Raw genomic sequence first — 12714 nt, 5'->3', positions numbered from 1 at the left:
AATGGTGCTAGAATGAACAGTCATCATGTAAGGAGTATTTGGGTTCACTGTGTGCGGTCATAGTATCGAACACGAGTCAGTGAAGACGTGCACATGTAACTAGCACCTGGGTGAATTATAATCTGATATGTTTATTATAAAGGGACTGGCACATAGTGGTATCATGTCCCTCATGTTATTATCAATGGATGAAAGCTAACATTAAATACTACTTATATTCCTAACAAGGATGTTATGTCTAGAGCATATTCAGTACAGAGATAGTGGTGTATAGGTATCAAATATTCGACTAGAATACCATATGGCTGATAATATTCCACGAAAAGTATCTGTCCCTGGGTTAGGCGATTATCGTTCAAGGCATGAGTATGCCCACTTCCAATGAACAAGTCCATACCTGCAAGCATAGCTCAGTACGAAGGGCCTTTGGCACTTATCCATAATGCCAAACTACGGATTACTCCATCACTGTGTCCAGCACTTCAAGCAAGGTCGGATCCAAACTTGTTGATGAAAACACCTGCTTCGCCGCATCCGGTTCTGACTTTGTAAAGTCAGCTCCCCATGTCTGTATCGCATCCTGCATGGACTCGCCCTGCGACTGTAACGAATGAACTAGAGGAGAGGTTGGGTCGGAACTCATATAATACAAACCCATCTCACCGGTTGCCGTGCGCTCAGACAAAGTGGTCATGGGCGGAAGGCCCTCTAGGTCGAACCCATGAGTACGAGCAATACGATACAGAAAACGCTCGCAGGTGATGAGTGCACGGCGCGAACTGGGGCTCCGTTCGGCGATTGTATGAAGCCAGCGTATACATTTCTTGGAAATCTGGAGGATGACTTCAGGCTCTTCAGCTGTTCCGACGGCGCCTCCGCCGCTGGTTATATGGCCATTCTCGTGAGCCACGTTTATGGGACCAACGCAGAGCTGGATCAGCAAGATAACAAGCGCCTGCATCAGATAATGCACGGTAGTCCACCAATTGGTCATCCTACACATCCACTCCATATCCGGCGGATCAGGGAATAGGGAGACCATGTCCATGGCGGATTGAACGCATATCAGAGCGGTCGCATCCTGGAATAGCGAGCGAGGATAGCGGGCCCCGGTTTCTATCTGAAAGTCGGGACTGGTGATGTACGGACGGTTCAGGATGATCTGGGAGCTGTAAAATCTGAGTGCCAGTGAGATCCTTTCCGGAGATTGTTCCACAATCTGGGGCCGGCCATGAGCATCAGCAAATGTATAATCACCATGAAGGCTTGATAGCCAGGTCTCTAGCTTCCGCTGATACCGCGTGTTAATGGTACCGCTATCCCGGTGGGAGCCAGGTCGGGGATGCTGACTATAAATTGCATTGACCGCTGCATGGGTGATAATGGCCAGATCCGTTATGTAGAAGAAATATAATGCGTTTCCTGGCTCGATAGCTTGCAGCAGTTGGTTTCTTGCCTGCACATCGGATCTGCTGGTGTGAATGGTAAAGACGAGCTGTTTCTTCTGTGTAGAAGAGCCTAGCGGCATGTCGGTGAGAGGATGATCGACTTTCGAGGTTTCATATAGGGCAGGAGCCAGAACACTTGAAAATCGCCAGTCAATGCATGGATCGCGACCGGTCATGACAGAAAGAAGTTGCTCCAGTCCAAAAAGCGCCCACCACATACGAGTACGGATATCTCGCGACGCAGAGTCGACATCATTCCGGTTCTCGCAGGTATTGAGCCCCAAGGCTATCGCACAGCGAATCGACCGTCCTGCCATGTGCCATGCCCTTCATCAACGAGTCAGATGGCGTAATGAACCTGTCCAGCGCACCACAATATGGACGTACCTACTGATCTGGGAGGATGCAAGATGATAGAACGCATATAGCGCCCAAATCTGAACTTGCTGCAAATCAGCATGTTCACCCAGCAAGTTCTCATCAGCGTTAAGGGCCATTGCCCGCGACAGAAAAACACGGTCGTCGATTTCATCTGTCCAGTATTGGTTGTGTATTTGCAGATACTTGGATCCGATAGCAAAGATCAGATTCAGAATCACCAACCATTTTTTCTGAGGGGGCGTCGGGCTGCAGAAGGCATAATCATACTGGGCCCAAAAAAGGCTCTTGTCGAGAAGCGGGAATGACGAATCCACTTTTGCAAAGTAGATGTTGACGAGGTTATCACCGCGTGATCGTGGCGGGAGTGCTTGTAGGTCACCCGGGTTGATTCCGGACAAATTCATATGATCCAGGTGATAGCTGAGCGTGCTCAGTTCCTCCTTGACTCGCGGTTGGAGATTGGTACCCAGAAAGTCGAGGTCATCCACATCGGCACCTAGGTTCTGCAGCCACGCAATTTCCGAGCTCTTTCCGATATAGCCAGTTGCGCGGCGGCGCTCATTTTTATTGATATCTCCCTTGAGCGTTTCGGACTTGTCGGCGGAGCTCGTAGAGGAAGAAGAGGTGATTGACCGGAATCGGGTTTTCTGAAGGGTTGATGCGGATTTCGTCCCAGTCGATGTGAAGCCGTGGTTGCCGCGCGCAACCTGGTCTTTCGCAGTGCGGAACAAGCGATCCAGCTCTGCCCTATCCTGACTGTCGTAGGCGGCCACCATCTGCTCGAGCAACTGACAGGTGATACGCAGGTCATGCTCGATCTGCCGCAGGGCCAATTTCCGACGTCGATCGAGCTCTTCGGAAAACACACACTCGGACTTTGCTTGGATGCATTTTTTGCACGGATAAGACCCTTCACACTAGACGATCGGTCGCATCAGTCTGCTAGGCTACTACGAGCAGAGCGGAAGAGAAGACGCGGGGAAGAAGTAGGCGAGTGAGAGTGTCGAGTTCAACTCACTTTACTTTTCCGTTTCTTACAGGCTTCACACGCCGTCGATCGTTTCTTGATGTGCGGGATAGTGGCTTGTGTGGGCCGCGGGGGATCCCTTGAGGGAGCAGGTGCGAGTGGTTTCAAGTCATGCAGTTGGATCATGGTTTGTGCGGAGTGCAGAGAAAAGGTGGAAGAGAGACTGAGAGACTGAATTGAAGAGGGGGATTTTATCGGCCGGGTGGCGGGGTTGCGAACAATAATACTCCATACTAATATTAGGGAGTGGGTCTGGACCCGGCCCGGCAACTGCCAACTGCCATCTTCCCGTACACAAACTAGATAATCTTCTAGTTGGCCAACTAGTATTACACGCAGGAGTGGGAAACATGCACACAAAATCACCAATGTATTAGCCAACACTATACTATGATGAAGAAGGATGCAATCAACCCGCCGCATAGGTGCTCATTTTCCGCAACGTCTCTCCATATCGCCACAAGAACACCGGCGCCGGTACTCCCAGTCCAATGGCCACAAACGCCAAAACACTATTCCCCCATCCGTAATGCAACGCCTGGTACATGTACGGCGCAAACAACGGAAATCCAAATCCCGCCAACGACCGCATACAAGCCACCGCTGCCAATGCACTGGCTGCGAACCGCGTATACGAGTCGACAATGTACGTTTGCAGACACTGGAACGTGATGATGTTGCCCATCCCGTACATACAGGCTCCGATGTTGGGTGCAATCCAGTGGCGGTGGGTTTGCGCCGTCCAGCCGTAGATGAACAAGCCGGAAGGAATGAAAAGAGCGCCGACGTAGAGAAGGGGCACGCGGAACTCGGGTTTCCCAACACCGTTGTTCCGCGCTTTCAACCGGCGGTAGATGCGATCGTTGAGGGGAGCACAGATCTGTGAGCCGAGCCAGAAGCCCAGTCCTAGCGAGATGTAGTTCAACCCACCGATGCCGGTAGATTCGTTGTAATAGTCGGGGCTGGTCCAGAGGGAGGGAAAGGTCGACAGAACCAGGTACATCGTGCCGTAGATAAAAGCCATGTAGGCAGCCAGAGCCTGGACGATGGGCTGGGTGGCAAGAAGGCGAAAGGGACGGATAAGAGCGCTGCGCATGACCTGTCCCAGGGTCTTGTTCTGCCGCTCGAATTCGGTCTGGTAGTCGGGGTCGTTGGTCTCCTTGCGGAGCTTCTGGGCGCGTTTCTTAAGAATCACGGGAGCGTAGGTTTCCCGCAAGAAGAAAAGCCCGGCCACTTGGATGAGGCCGTCCGCAATCGAGGTCGCGTAGAACACCCAGCGCCACGTCGTGTTTTCGGCAATGAAGCCGCCAGCAATTGGCCCGACGGCCGGCCCAAGTAGAGGTGCAAGACTGTAGATGGCGACACTCTTGCCTCGCTGTTCCGGTTTGAAGCAGTCCGAGAGGACACCGCCACCAATCTGAACCGTCAGACCAAAGCCTCACCAACTACAGGATGAGTACTCACCGCCAGTGGGGCGCTACCGCCCAACCCAGCAAAGAACCGACAGACAATCATCTGCACCTTGGTTTGTGACACGCCACAGCCGATGTTGAAGACCAGGTACAGCAGGTTGGCCAGCTGCAAGACAATCACTCTACCGTAGATCTCGGACAGTGGCCCCAGGAAGAGCGGCCCGACAGCGTAAGCCAGGATGAAAACAGACAGGGTGAGCTGCGAGATGACCTCGTCGGTGATGTGGAAATCGGCGGAAATCGAACTAAGGGCGGGGGCCACCATCGAGGATGACACGGGCGAGATGAAAGTAAAGGAAGAGACCGTCAACACGGCCGCCCATTTCTTCTTCATCGGCCAGTTTTTAGGGTTCTCCGGATCATCGGGTCCGTTCCATTTGACCTAGTCGGTTAGCAGTGATAAAAGATAACGGGGAACAGGCATACCAGTTTCGGGTCTGCTCTGGACTTGTCTGACCGGGCTGTCCGCGACTTTTCCAAGCCCGGTGCAGCAGTCTCCAGATCCCGGTCACGCTCGTTCACGATGCCCCCACGCACTTCGAGCACGGGGTCGACCTTCTCCTCTTGGTCTTCCGATGAAGAGTCCAGGTCCTCCTCATGATCGCTGTGATAGACGGAATGATCGTCCAGATGTCTCCCCGAATGCACCCTATCAACTCGAGTCGTACTGTGTCTGGATCCCGACCTTGTCCGTGTCCTCAACGTCCCCAATCGATATGGTCGCTGGGTCAAGGAGTCATCATCGGAGCTGGAGCGCGACGTCGACCTCGATCTTGTGGATCCGGCTTCCGATGCCGAGTGAACCTTAGCCATAGCCGGAACGTGAATCAGGGCCGGGAAGGGGAGAGTGGAATCGGGTTTCCCACAAGCCAAGCCAAAATGCCCAGGAAAGAGACCAGGTTCCGGGCCTGGGGCAGGCCCCGGTTTATTATATCATCGCAACTGAACCCTGGCTATGGTGACGGCGATAAATGGGCGTTAAACCCGGCAGTGGGTCGCATGTTGAGAATTTGCAGCAAAGCCGGCCGTTATTGGCCATGACAGGAAGCTTGACGGCGTTCCACCAGTCAGCGCGGCTCCACGCTTATCAACCAGTTTACAGGGGTGCCCGGGGGCGGCTGGGCCCGAGTGAGAATAATGCTCGAAACAGGCAACGAGCCCAGTGATGCTGAGTGAAGATGCATTCGGGGGCGATGATTGGCACGAGGCCGGAGCCCGTTGCAAACGAGCTCCGCTCTCGGCTGCTCGGCACGCAGGGTCACGTGTGTCACGTGCAGCGGCCCTGGTCATGTCTTGCATTATTATGCTGGATGCAATGCATCCCTGCCTTGCTCAGGTCCAGCTGCCTGATCCCCAATCGGAGGTCCGCCCAGGTTTTGTGACTCATGGCGGTGATGGATTTTTTTCCGGCTACAGATCTCTCCCGTCGGACATCATACATGGTGGCTACTCGTGTATGAGGCGATGGATGCAACACCGATCGTATTATTATTGGTTCGGTTGAAAATTGACCTGTCCATGTTCTATCTCGCTACCCAGGCTTTATCGCGGCCGTCAGGCACACTTCGGACGTCCGACGGTATCGATCAAGGCACAGCGCACTACCCTGCAACTAGGGTCTACCAGTCAATAACACCCCTTGTTGGCTGGGGTTGACCGCTGGGAGGTCCTCGTATCCGATAAATTCTGGGTAGCGCCTACGGTGGGTCAGGCCGGGCTAAATGATCATCGCAAAAGTCGATTCTTGTTTGCATCAAGTCGCGGTCTGGACAGTTCTTAAACACCGCTCAAGATATTCCTCCACCCGTTTGACGTCGTCCAAGGCAGCCACCGTGCCCACGTATCCATCTGGTCGCACAACTGCCAAAGCCCCCTGGGCAATATCAACCCCGTAGATCTTGTACACGTCGTCCATCTCGTAGCCACTGTAGAAACTCATCTCGGAGTGCTTCTTGAGCTCTGCAGGTATATCACGCCAAGTAAAATCTCTGGGAAGACGAGGGTGAATCACAACCTGCTCAATCACAGAAGGGAACCGTGGTAGCACAAAAGACCCTAGCGTTCTCAATGTCCGGGCAGAGACACCTTTCGGGTCTAACAGATCGGCGGATGTGAGACAGAGGATACGGAATCGACCGGTCGAGAGAAAATCTGCTCCCTGTCAATATTCTCCGCTCTGGGGTGAATCTGCGTCCCAACATACCATCGTGCAAGTGACGTCGGTTGCCATCGGCGTGTCTCCGGTACTGGACGTTCAATAACCGCCTGCCCGGGCGGAGGATACCAGAGAGATAATCATTTCCTTCGACAGGATTCTTCTTGTCCTGACTCAGCGTTTTCTGTACAGTCGGGTTGTCGGGATACTCTATTCCACAGCCGCTAGTAAATCCATTTCCAGTGCTGAACACCTCCAGAAATTGCTCGTGCGTCAGGCTGCCGACCCCATTCTCTGCGCCACCTATCTTTCCAGAGAACATGGATGAAAAGGCACGATCAAACTCGATCAGCTCCTGAGCTATCGTGTGGCGCTCAGTGTGGTACGTATCCAGAACCGCATCGGGCTTCCCTGAGGACGAGTCGGCAGTAAGACCGTGGATTGCATACACCAGTTTCCACGCTAGATTGTAAGAATCCATCATGGATACATTCATTCCTTGACCGGCCTTTTTTCATTTAGTATGCAAAGATTACACAGGATACTTTGGATGCATACCTTGGGACTATGAGTATGGCACGCTGGCAGAGGATGAACGTCAGCGCGCATCGCGAACCAAGGGGGAATACGTACCATCTCCTACGATAAACACCCGATTGATTCCCTTCGAATCTTTTACTGTGAACTTATTCGACACTCGCTGACCGATCTGGTATGCCGCCCACCAATCGACCACACCGGCCTCCTTCGGTCGGATATAGTATGGCTTGAACGCCTCTGCCGCATGTTGGAAGATTCCATCGAGCGTGACCTGGCCCCTACGGGCTCGAGCATCCTTGAGGGTAGTACCATTCGCGGGCTTGTGATTGTCATCCGGGGTAGCCTCCTCCGGGACCTGGACATACAAGCGGGTCAAGTAGTCTCCCGTCGCAATCCGCTCGCGTGGAATCACCATCACAGAACCAGCTGGGGAGTGAATCGCACAGCGTCTTCTGATGTCAGGGAAATCCGTATCAATGACCAGATCGACCACGCCCCAGATATGATCCAACGACTCGCCCACCAAATTCAGTCCCATATCGCGTCGAACCACAGAATGAGCCCCATCTGCGCCTACCAGATGTTTCGATCGGACGGTTCGCTGTTGTCCATCCGTCTCGATTTCCGCCACAACCGGGAATTCTGCATCGCCATCTTCGTCAATTGTTACCTTCAGTAGCCTCGTATTCCGTTGCACGCCTCTTTTTGAATAACGCAGCAGATCCGTCTCAAGTATCCTCTCAATCCGACCCTGGTGAATGGTAATCTCATGACGAAACCGTGCCGGCACGGCAACATCCGGCACAATGGCTGTGCGTTCAATCACCTCATCTGGGTTGGGGGAAGGGTTCCAGAAGGCAACCTCCTCCATGTGGCATCCATCGCTGAGTATCTCATCCACCAATCCCAGTGACTTCAGGACCTCGAGTGTGCGAGGTTGGAGACCATCAGCCTGGCCGGATTTGAGCGTTTCCGGTTTCGCATCCACGCAGAGCAGAGACTCATCGGTCAGGCCATATCTTGCCAGAAGGAGGTTGAGCATGAGTCCGGCGGGACCGGCGCCGACAATGACGACCTCGTACCTCTCGGAGTGACCATCGTGTGGAAAATCCGGGGTGAAACGGGGCAGGGGAGGCGCGAAGGATGGAAGGACGCGAAGTTCGCGTGTGGAGGCCGCGCATTCGGTGAAGACAGGCATGGATTAAGGTTAAGGCGTTTCCTGGGGTAGTTCTGGAGGGCTGGCTGTGTAGTCAGGAGGGTTTATCGATGGCAAAAAACAAGGATGAGGTGAGCCAGAAAGCCGTGGTAGAAGCAGAGTAAAAAGCTTTCATTGGGATCACTACGGGAGAGCTATATAGGGGGAGTAGCACTGAGGAGTATGGAGCACAGTGTAGGATTGTTCTGCCGAGCGGGCATGTTGATTGGCCGCCAGGCGGATAGGGGAGCCTTAGTCCTAAGGAACCCGTTGCGGGGGAGCCTTAAGAGTACTACTAACTACTTGGTACTACTGAGTACTAGTAGCTTGCTGACGGCTGCTTATTTGAATCTCACCAATCGCCCGGATCGTCGCTCGTCATGTCGATCGGACCATGCTCATTGGTCATTGGTTACTGGACGCAAGGACAATGGACGGTTCGCCTACGGCTAATGACTCCGGGGTGTGCTCCAGATCCGCGGAGAAGCCAGGGTCGGCTATTGAATACTTTGGATGCAATATCGTTGGAGATGGAAACTTGGAATGACTTCCGAAAACAAGGGAACTTCCGCCTCCCACGGAACAGCCATTCCAATGACCTCACCCCCGCCACCCCGCAAAGGCTCTGCCCATCTAGACTCCAGCTATTGATCTGGATGCCCAGCAACGAGCCTCACAAACCAAGTATTCCATCCACTTTTTCAGTGGCTTCGGCCGAAAGGACAGAGTAACCACCCAAAGTTGGCCGTTAATTTGGATAAGGTCCACCTTCTGGAATTGTTAGGAGTCCCGAGTGGTGAGTCACTGAGAGGATATACTTTACGACCAATTTCAGGTACTAAGTCTACAAAGAGAATCCATCGATCGTATAGAAAATTGCGCGTCCGAGGACGACAGGAGAAGATCAAAATCGACAATGGCTGAGCAGATAGACGTAGTCAGTGCCATCAGAGGGTCATTTCCGCCCCGCTGGGCCCGCGTGAGGGGGTTCTCCGGCTTGCCCCTAGGCACTCTTAGCCAGCGTCATGGCCACACCATGGCCTTGGAATTGCCACCAAAGTATGGCAGACTAGATAGGCAGTATGGAGTAGTTAGACTCAATCTTGGCTCGAACCGCCGAATCCGTCCCGATCGAGACGGCGAGAATCGAGACGGACACGACTAGGAAGAAGATACCTCAGGTTGGGGGTTTGCCGGTTGCTGTCAGTTGTTAAATTGGTACTTATGGCCTAGCAGCTGCATCTTGCTTGTTCTGTCTGCAACCTCGCCGATCAGTCGGATCGTCCGGATATACGGACTAAAGCCAATCACACCAGCATCATTTCAGGCCACTCCATCTCGCGCAGATCCATAAGCCCCTAAGAGAACAGGTATGTGACGAATAAGAACCGATGGAAGTTTGTTAGCTGATTGGTCGTCACGTTCTTGTTGAGGCGTGCTACAGCTGCAGCTCTACTCAAGGTGATTTCATCGGTTTCAGAAGTCTCCCATCTGGTCCCGAAGGCAAGGTTTCAGTGCCATGCTACCTCGCCGGTTTTTCTGGGCCCGATCTGAAAGGATCGCCGCGACTGAGTGTTGCCCTTGAACCCAGCCTTTTAAGGTATACGAGTCTCACCCCAACGGCCGACACTCCCATCTCGTATTTTCGCATCTACCCCGCATTCGATCATCTACCAACCCCTGACTCAGTCTCAAGCAAAGCAACGCTATCAGCTTCTCAGCCAGTGATCGGGGTTTGGTTATTGCCATCGACATCCCCACACTAACCCGTCGCCTCACGGTTGATACTAAGTGGCGCTCAACTTCGCGCCGATCTTTCCAATCTGGACTCCATAGATTGACAGCCATCGATGTGCCAAGCCGGGGGTTTTCCGAGCTAGGATCAAACAGCTCTCCCAAATGGATGTCTGACCAATCGCTTCCCATCGCTTCCCATCTTGATGCGAACCATTCGAAAAGGTAGGCATAGGCGGAAAGCAGCACGCCCTTGCTCCCCGGGCACTAGTACCCCCGCTTCTATTGGGAGGCCCTAAACTCCCTATGATAGGTATGTGGTAGGGTATAACGGAGTCTCTTTGCGCTCAACCGGTGCTTTCACTAACGGTGACATCCTGTGCAGCACGAGGATCATAGACGGCCGAAAAGGCCATTTTTGTCCAACACTTTAGCAACTGCGCACCATATATAGCGCGTCCACCCCTCGCATTCGGCTTGCGCCTTTCTTTCGGACACACATTACATACATTATGAACCGCTTAGCGCAGCTGTTTGTTGCTAGCGCTGCGAAGTCCCCTGGGCAACCTGCCGACTCATGGATCGTGGAAGAGCGCTCAGTTGATGAAGCCAGGCCGTTGAGAGTGGTCATCATCGGCTCTGGAATCTCTGGTATCATCGCATCCATTCGGTTCAGGCAACGCATCCCCAACTTGGATCTTTGCGTATACGAGAAAAATGTAGACATTGGAGGGACTTGGTTGGAGAACAGATACCCCGGATGTGCATGTGGCAAGTGTTGCTTCTCGTTCTGCTCTGGTGGTACCGTGACTGACTCAGCTGGGCTATAGATATCCCTGCTCACACCTACCAGGCCACCTTTGAGCCCAACAAAGAGTGGTCCGCCTTCTATGCCACAGCCCCAGAAATCCACAGGTATTGGGGGCGCGTGGTGGACAAATACGGCTGCAATAGATATATCAAGTTCAAGCAGCAAGTGGTCGAAGCCGTGTGGAAGGAAAAGGATAGCAAATGGATACTGCAGGTCAGAAGCATCGATAAAGGCATTGAGACATAACAGCTAATCCCCCATGTCGACATGAAGGTCAAGGACCTACACAGTGGCTCGGTCTATGCAGACCAATGCGACGTGTTGATCTCCGCCACCGGCTTCTTGAATAACTGGAAATGGCCGGACATTCCGGGGCTTCATGATTTCCAAGGGATGCTGATGCACAGTGCTAGGTGGGATAAGAGTTTTGACTACAGCGTATGCCATCCGTCAAGAGAACCCCAAGCACGTAGTAACATTCAGTAGAACAAGAGGGTTGCTGTGATTGGCAACGGTTCGAGCGGAGTTCAAATTGTGCCCGGAATGCTGCCAAAAGTAGCACGCATGGACCACTATGTCAGGAATCGAACATGGATCGCACCCACCTTTGCTCGGGCTGAACTCGATAGACGTGGGGTCAAGTCGGACAATTGTAAGATTATTGAACATGGGAATATAGGGACGAGCTGATCGGATGACCGCAGTCTCATTTACCCCTGAAGAGCTCGAGACCTTCAACAAAGACCACAATGCTTACCAGAAATTCCGCAAAGGTAGGCTAACCCATTCATCATCTAGTCGCTTGCGCTCATAGAGTTAGACATCGAGTTGCAGCTGCAGTCTATTCACGGTGCAACCTTGCTAGGCACACCAGAACAGCTCGGTGCGAAAGAGGCTTTTACGCAGGATATGAGACGGCGCTTATCAAGTAAGCCGGAATTATTTGAGGAGCTTGTGCCATCATTCCCGCCCGTTTGTCGCCGGCTTACGCCCGGTCCTGGGTACCTGGAGGCCCTGACGGATGAGAAGATCGACATCATCACCAGCGAAATCGTTCGGATTGATGCAGACGGCATCATCACGGCAGATGGAACACATCATCCAACTGACGTTTTGGTCTGTGCCACCGGATTCGACACCACGTTCACCCCTCGATTCCCCATCACTGGGTGCAACGGCCTCTCGTTGGCGGAGCGGTGGAAGAAGACGCCGGAATCGTACCTCTCGATCGCAGTTGATGAATTCCCGAACTATTTTATCTGCTTTGGGCCCAACTCGGCCCTTGGCGAGGGCAATCTGTTGCTTTTGCTTGAGAGAGTAATCGACTATTTCACCTCATGTGTCCAGAAGATGCAGCGTGATAACATCCGCTCCATGTCCGTCCAGAAGGATGCCGTGGAAAGGTTCACCCGTTACTGCGACCAGTATTTCTCCCGCACAGTATACAGTGAGCAATGCCGTAGCTGGTATAAGGGAGGCGAGAAAGACGGGCGGGTGATCGGAGTGTGGCCCGGCTCGTCGCTCCACTCGCTCCGAGTGCTGTCTCAACCCCGCTGGGAGGATTTCAGGTACGAGTATGTCGGGGACAACGCGAATGGCTGGATTGGGAATGGCTGGACGGAGAATGAGAAGAACAATGATATCAATGTCGACTACCTGGATGATGACCAAGTGGACTTTCCCTGGGCGGTGTTTGAACCGTTGAAGAACTAGAGACTAGAATCAAATGAAACACGTCAACACGATGTGACTCGAGCGTAAACTAAGAATCATACAAACGGGATCCGTCGCGTCATTTGGTATTGGGTAAATAAAAGAGGATTTGTTCCTGGGCTGGAACAAAAGAGGTCGTACTGGGTACTTTCGGAAGTGACTGCCGAGTATGCATGCTGCCTCGTCTTGGGGATGCACTGGGAGGTACAGGTACCTTTAGTGATGGCCGCCCCCGCCT

General features: G+C 52.9%; 4 protein-coding genes across 4 annotated transcripts; 1 reads left to right on the top strand and 3 right to left on the bottom strand.

Moving 5' to 3' along the window:
• Positions 1-209: 209 nt before the first annotated feature.
• On the bottom strand, positions 210-2949 carry BO94DRAFT_533908 (fungal specific transcription factor domain-containing protein). The gene is made up of 4 exons (XM_025611424.1): positions 2848-2949; positions 1836-2746; positions 398-1775; positions 210-329 (listed from the first exon to the last, which is right to left on the bottom strand). The coding sequence occupies exons 2-3, from the start codon at positions 2603-2605 to the stop codon at positions 458-460; spliced, it is 2088 nt and encodes a 695-aa protein (XP_025468808.1). The 5' UTR covers positions 2606-2746; positions 2848-2949; the 3' UTR covers positions 210-329; positions 398-457.
• A 316-nt stretch (positions 2950-3265) lies between these two features.
• On the bottom strand, positions 3266-5458 carry BO94DRAFT_514249 (MFS transporter; the record flags this gene model as incomplete). Its single annotated transcript, XM_025609881.1, has 3 exons — positions 4755-5458; positions 4321-4710; positions 3266-4273 (listed from the first exon to the last, which is right to left on the bottom strand). The coding sequence occupies exons 1-3, from the start codon at positions 5139-5141 to the stop codon at positions 3266-3268; spliced, it is 1785 nt and encodes a 594-aa protein (XP_025468807.1). The 5' UTR covers positions 5142-5458.
• Positions 5459-5844: 386 nt separating this feature from the next.
• BO94DRAFT_533906 (putative phenol monooxygenase) lies at positions 5845-8347 on the bottom strand. Its single transcript, XM_025611423.1, has 4 exons — positions 7117-8347; positions 7042-7064; positions 6532-6991; positions 5845-6479 (listed from the first exon to the last, which is right to left on the bottom strand). Exons 1-4 carry the CDS (start codon positions 8219-8221, stop codon positions 6082-6084), a joined length of 1986 nt encoding a protein of 661 aa, XP_025468806.1. The 5' UTR covers positions 8222-8347; the 3' UTR covers positions 5845-6081.
• A 2117-nt stretch (positions 8348-10464) lies between these two features.
• Positions 10465-12703, top strand: BO94DRAFT_565057 (flavin-containing monooxygenase; the record flags this gene model as incomplete). Its single annotated transcript, XM_025614472.1, has 6 exons — positions 10465-10723; positions 10783-10976; positions 11037-11201; positions 11250-11415; positions 11468-11536; positions 11584-12703. 6 exons carry the CDS (start codon positions 10465-10467, stop codon positions 12474-12476), a joined length of 1746 nt encoding a protein of 581 aa, XP_025468805.1. The 3' UTR covers positions 12477-12703.
• Positions 12704-12714: the final 11 nt, after the last annotated feature.

This window comes from Aspergillus sclerotioniger, assembly GCF_003184525.1.
Source record: "Aspergillus sclerotioniger CBS 115572 chromosome Unknown BO94scaffold_10, whole genome shotgun sequence".
NCBI lineage: Eukaryota > Fungi > Ascomycota > Eurotiomycetes > Eurotiales > Aspergillaceae > Aspergillus > Aspergillus sclerotioniger.
Note: the sequence above shows the minus strand (reverse complement) of the source record. Positions and strands in the feature narration are given on the sequence as shown.

What these genes read in the sequence shown, in the direction of transcription:
- BO94DRAFT_533906 (XM_025611423.1), bottom strand. Translation starts at nt 8,221, where the DNA reads ATGCCTGTCTTCACCGAATGCGCGGCCTCCACACGCGAACTTCGCGTC. An exon ending in GCCATACTCATAGTCCCAAG is followed by an intron (nt 6,992 to 7,041) that starts GTATGCATCCAA and finishes AAATGAAAAAAG; the next exon opens with GCCGGTCAAGGAATGAATGT. An exon ending in CCGACGTCACTTGCACGATG is followed by an intron (nt 6,480 to 6,531) that starts GTATGTTGGGAC and finishes GACAGGGAGCAG; the next exon opens with ATTTTCTCTCGACCGGTCGA.
- BO94DRAFT_533908 (XM_025611424.1), bottom strand. Translation starts at nt 2,605, where the DNA reads ATGGTGGCCGCCTACGACAGTCAGGATAGGGCAGAGCTGGATCGCTTG. An exon ending in GCATCCTCCCAGATCAGTAG is followed by an intron (nt 1,776 to 1,835) that starts GTACGTCCATAT and finishes TCGTTGATGAAG; the next exon opens with GGCATGGCACATGGCAGGAC.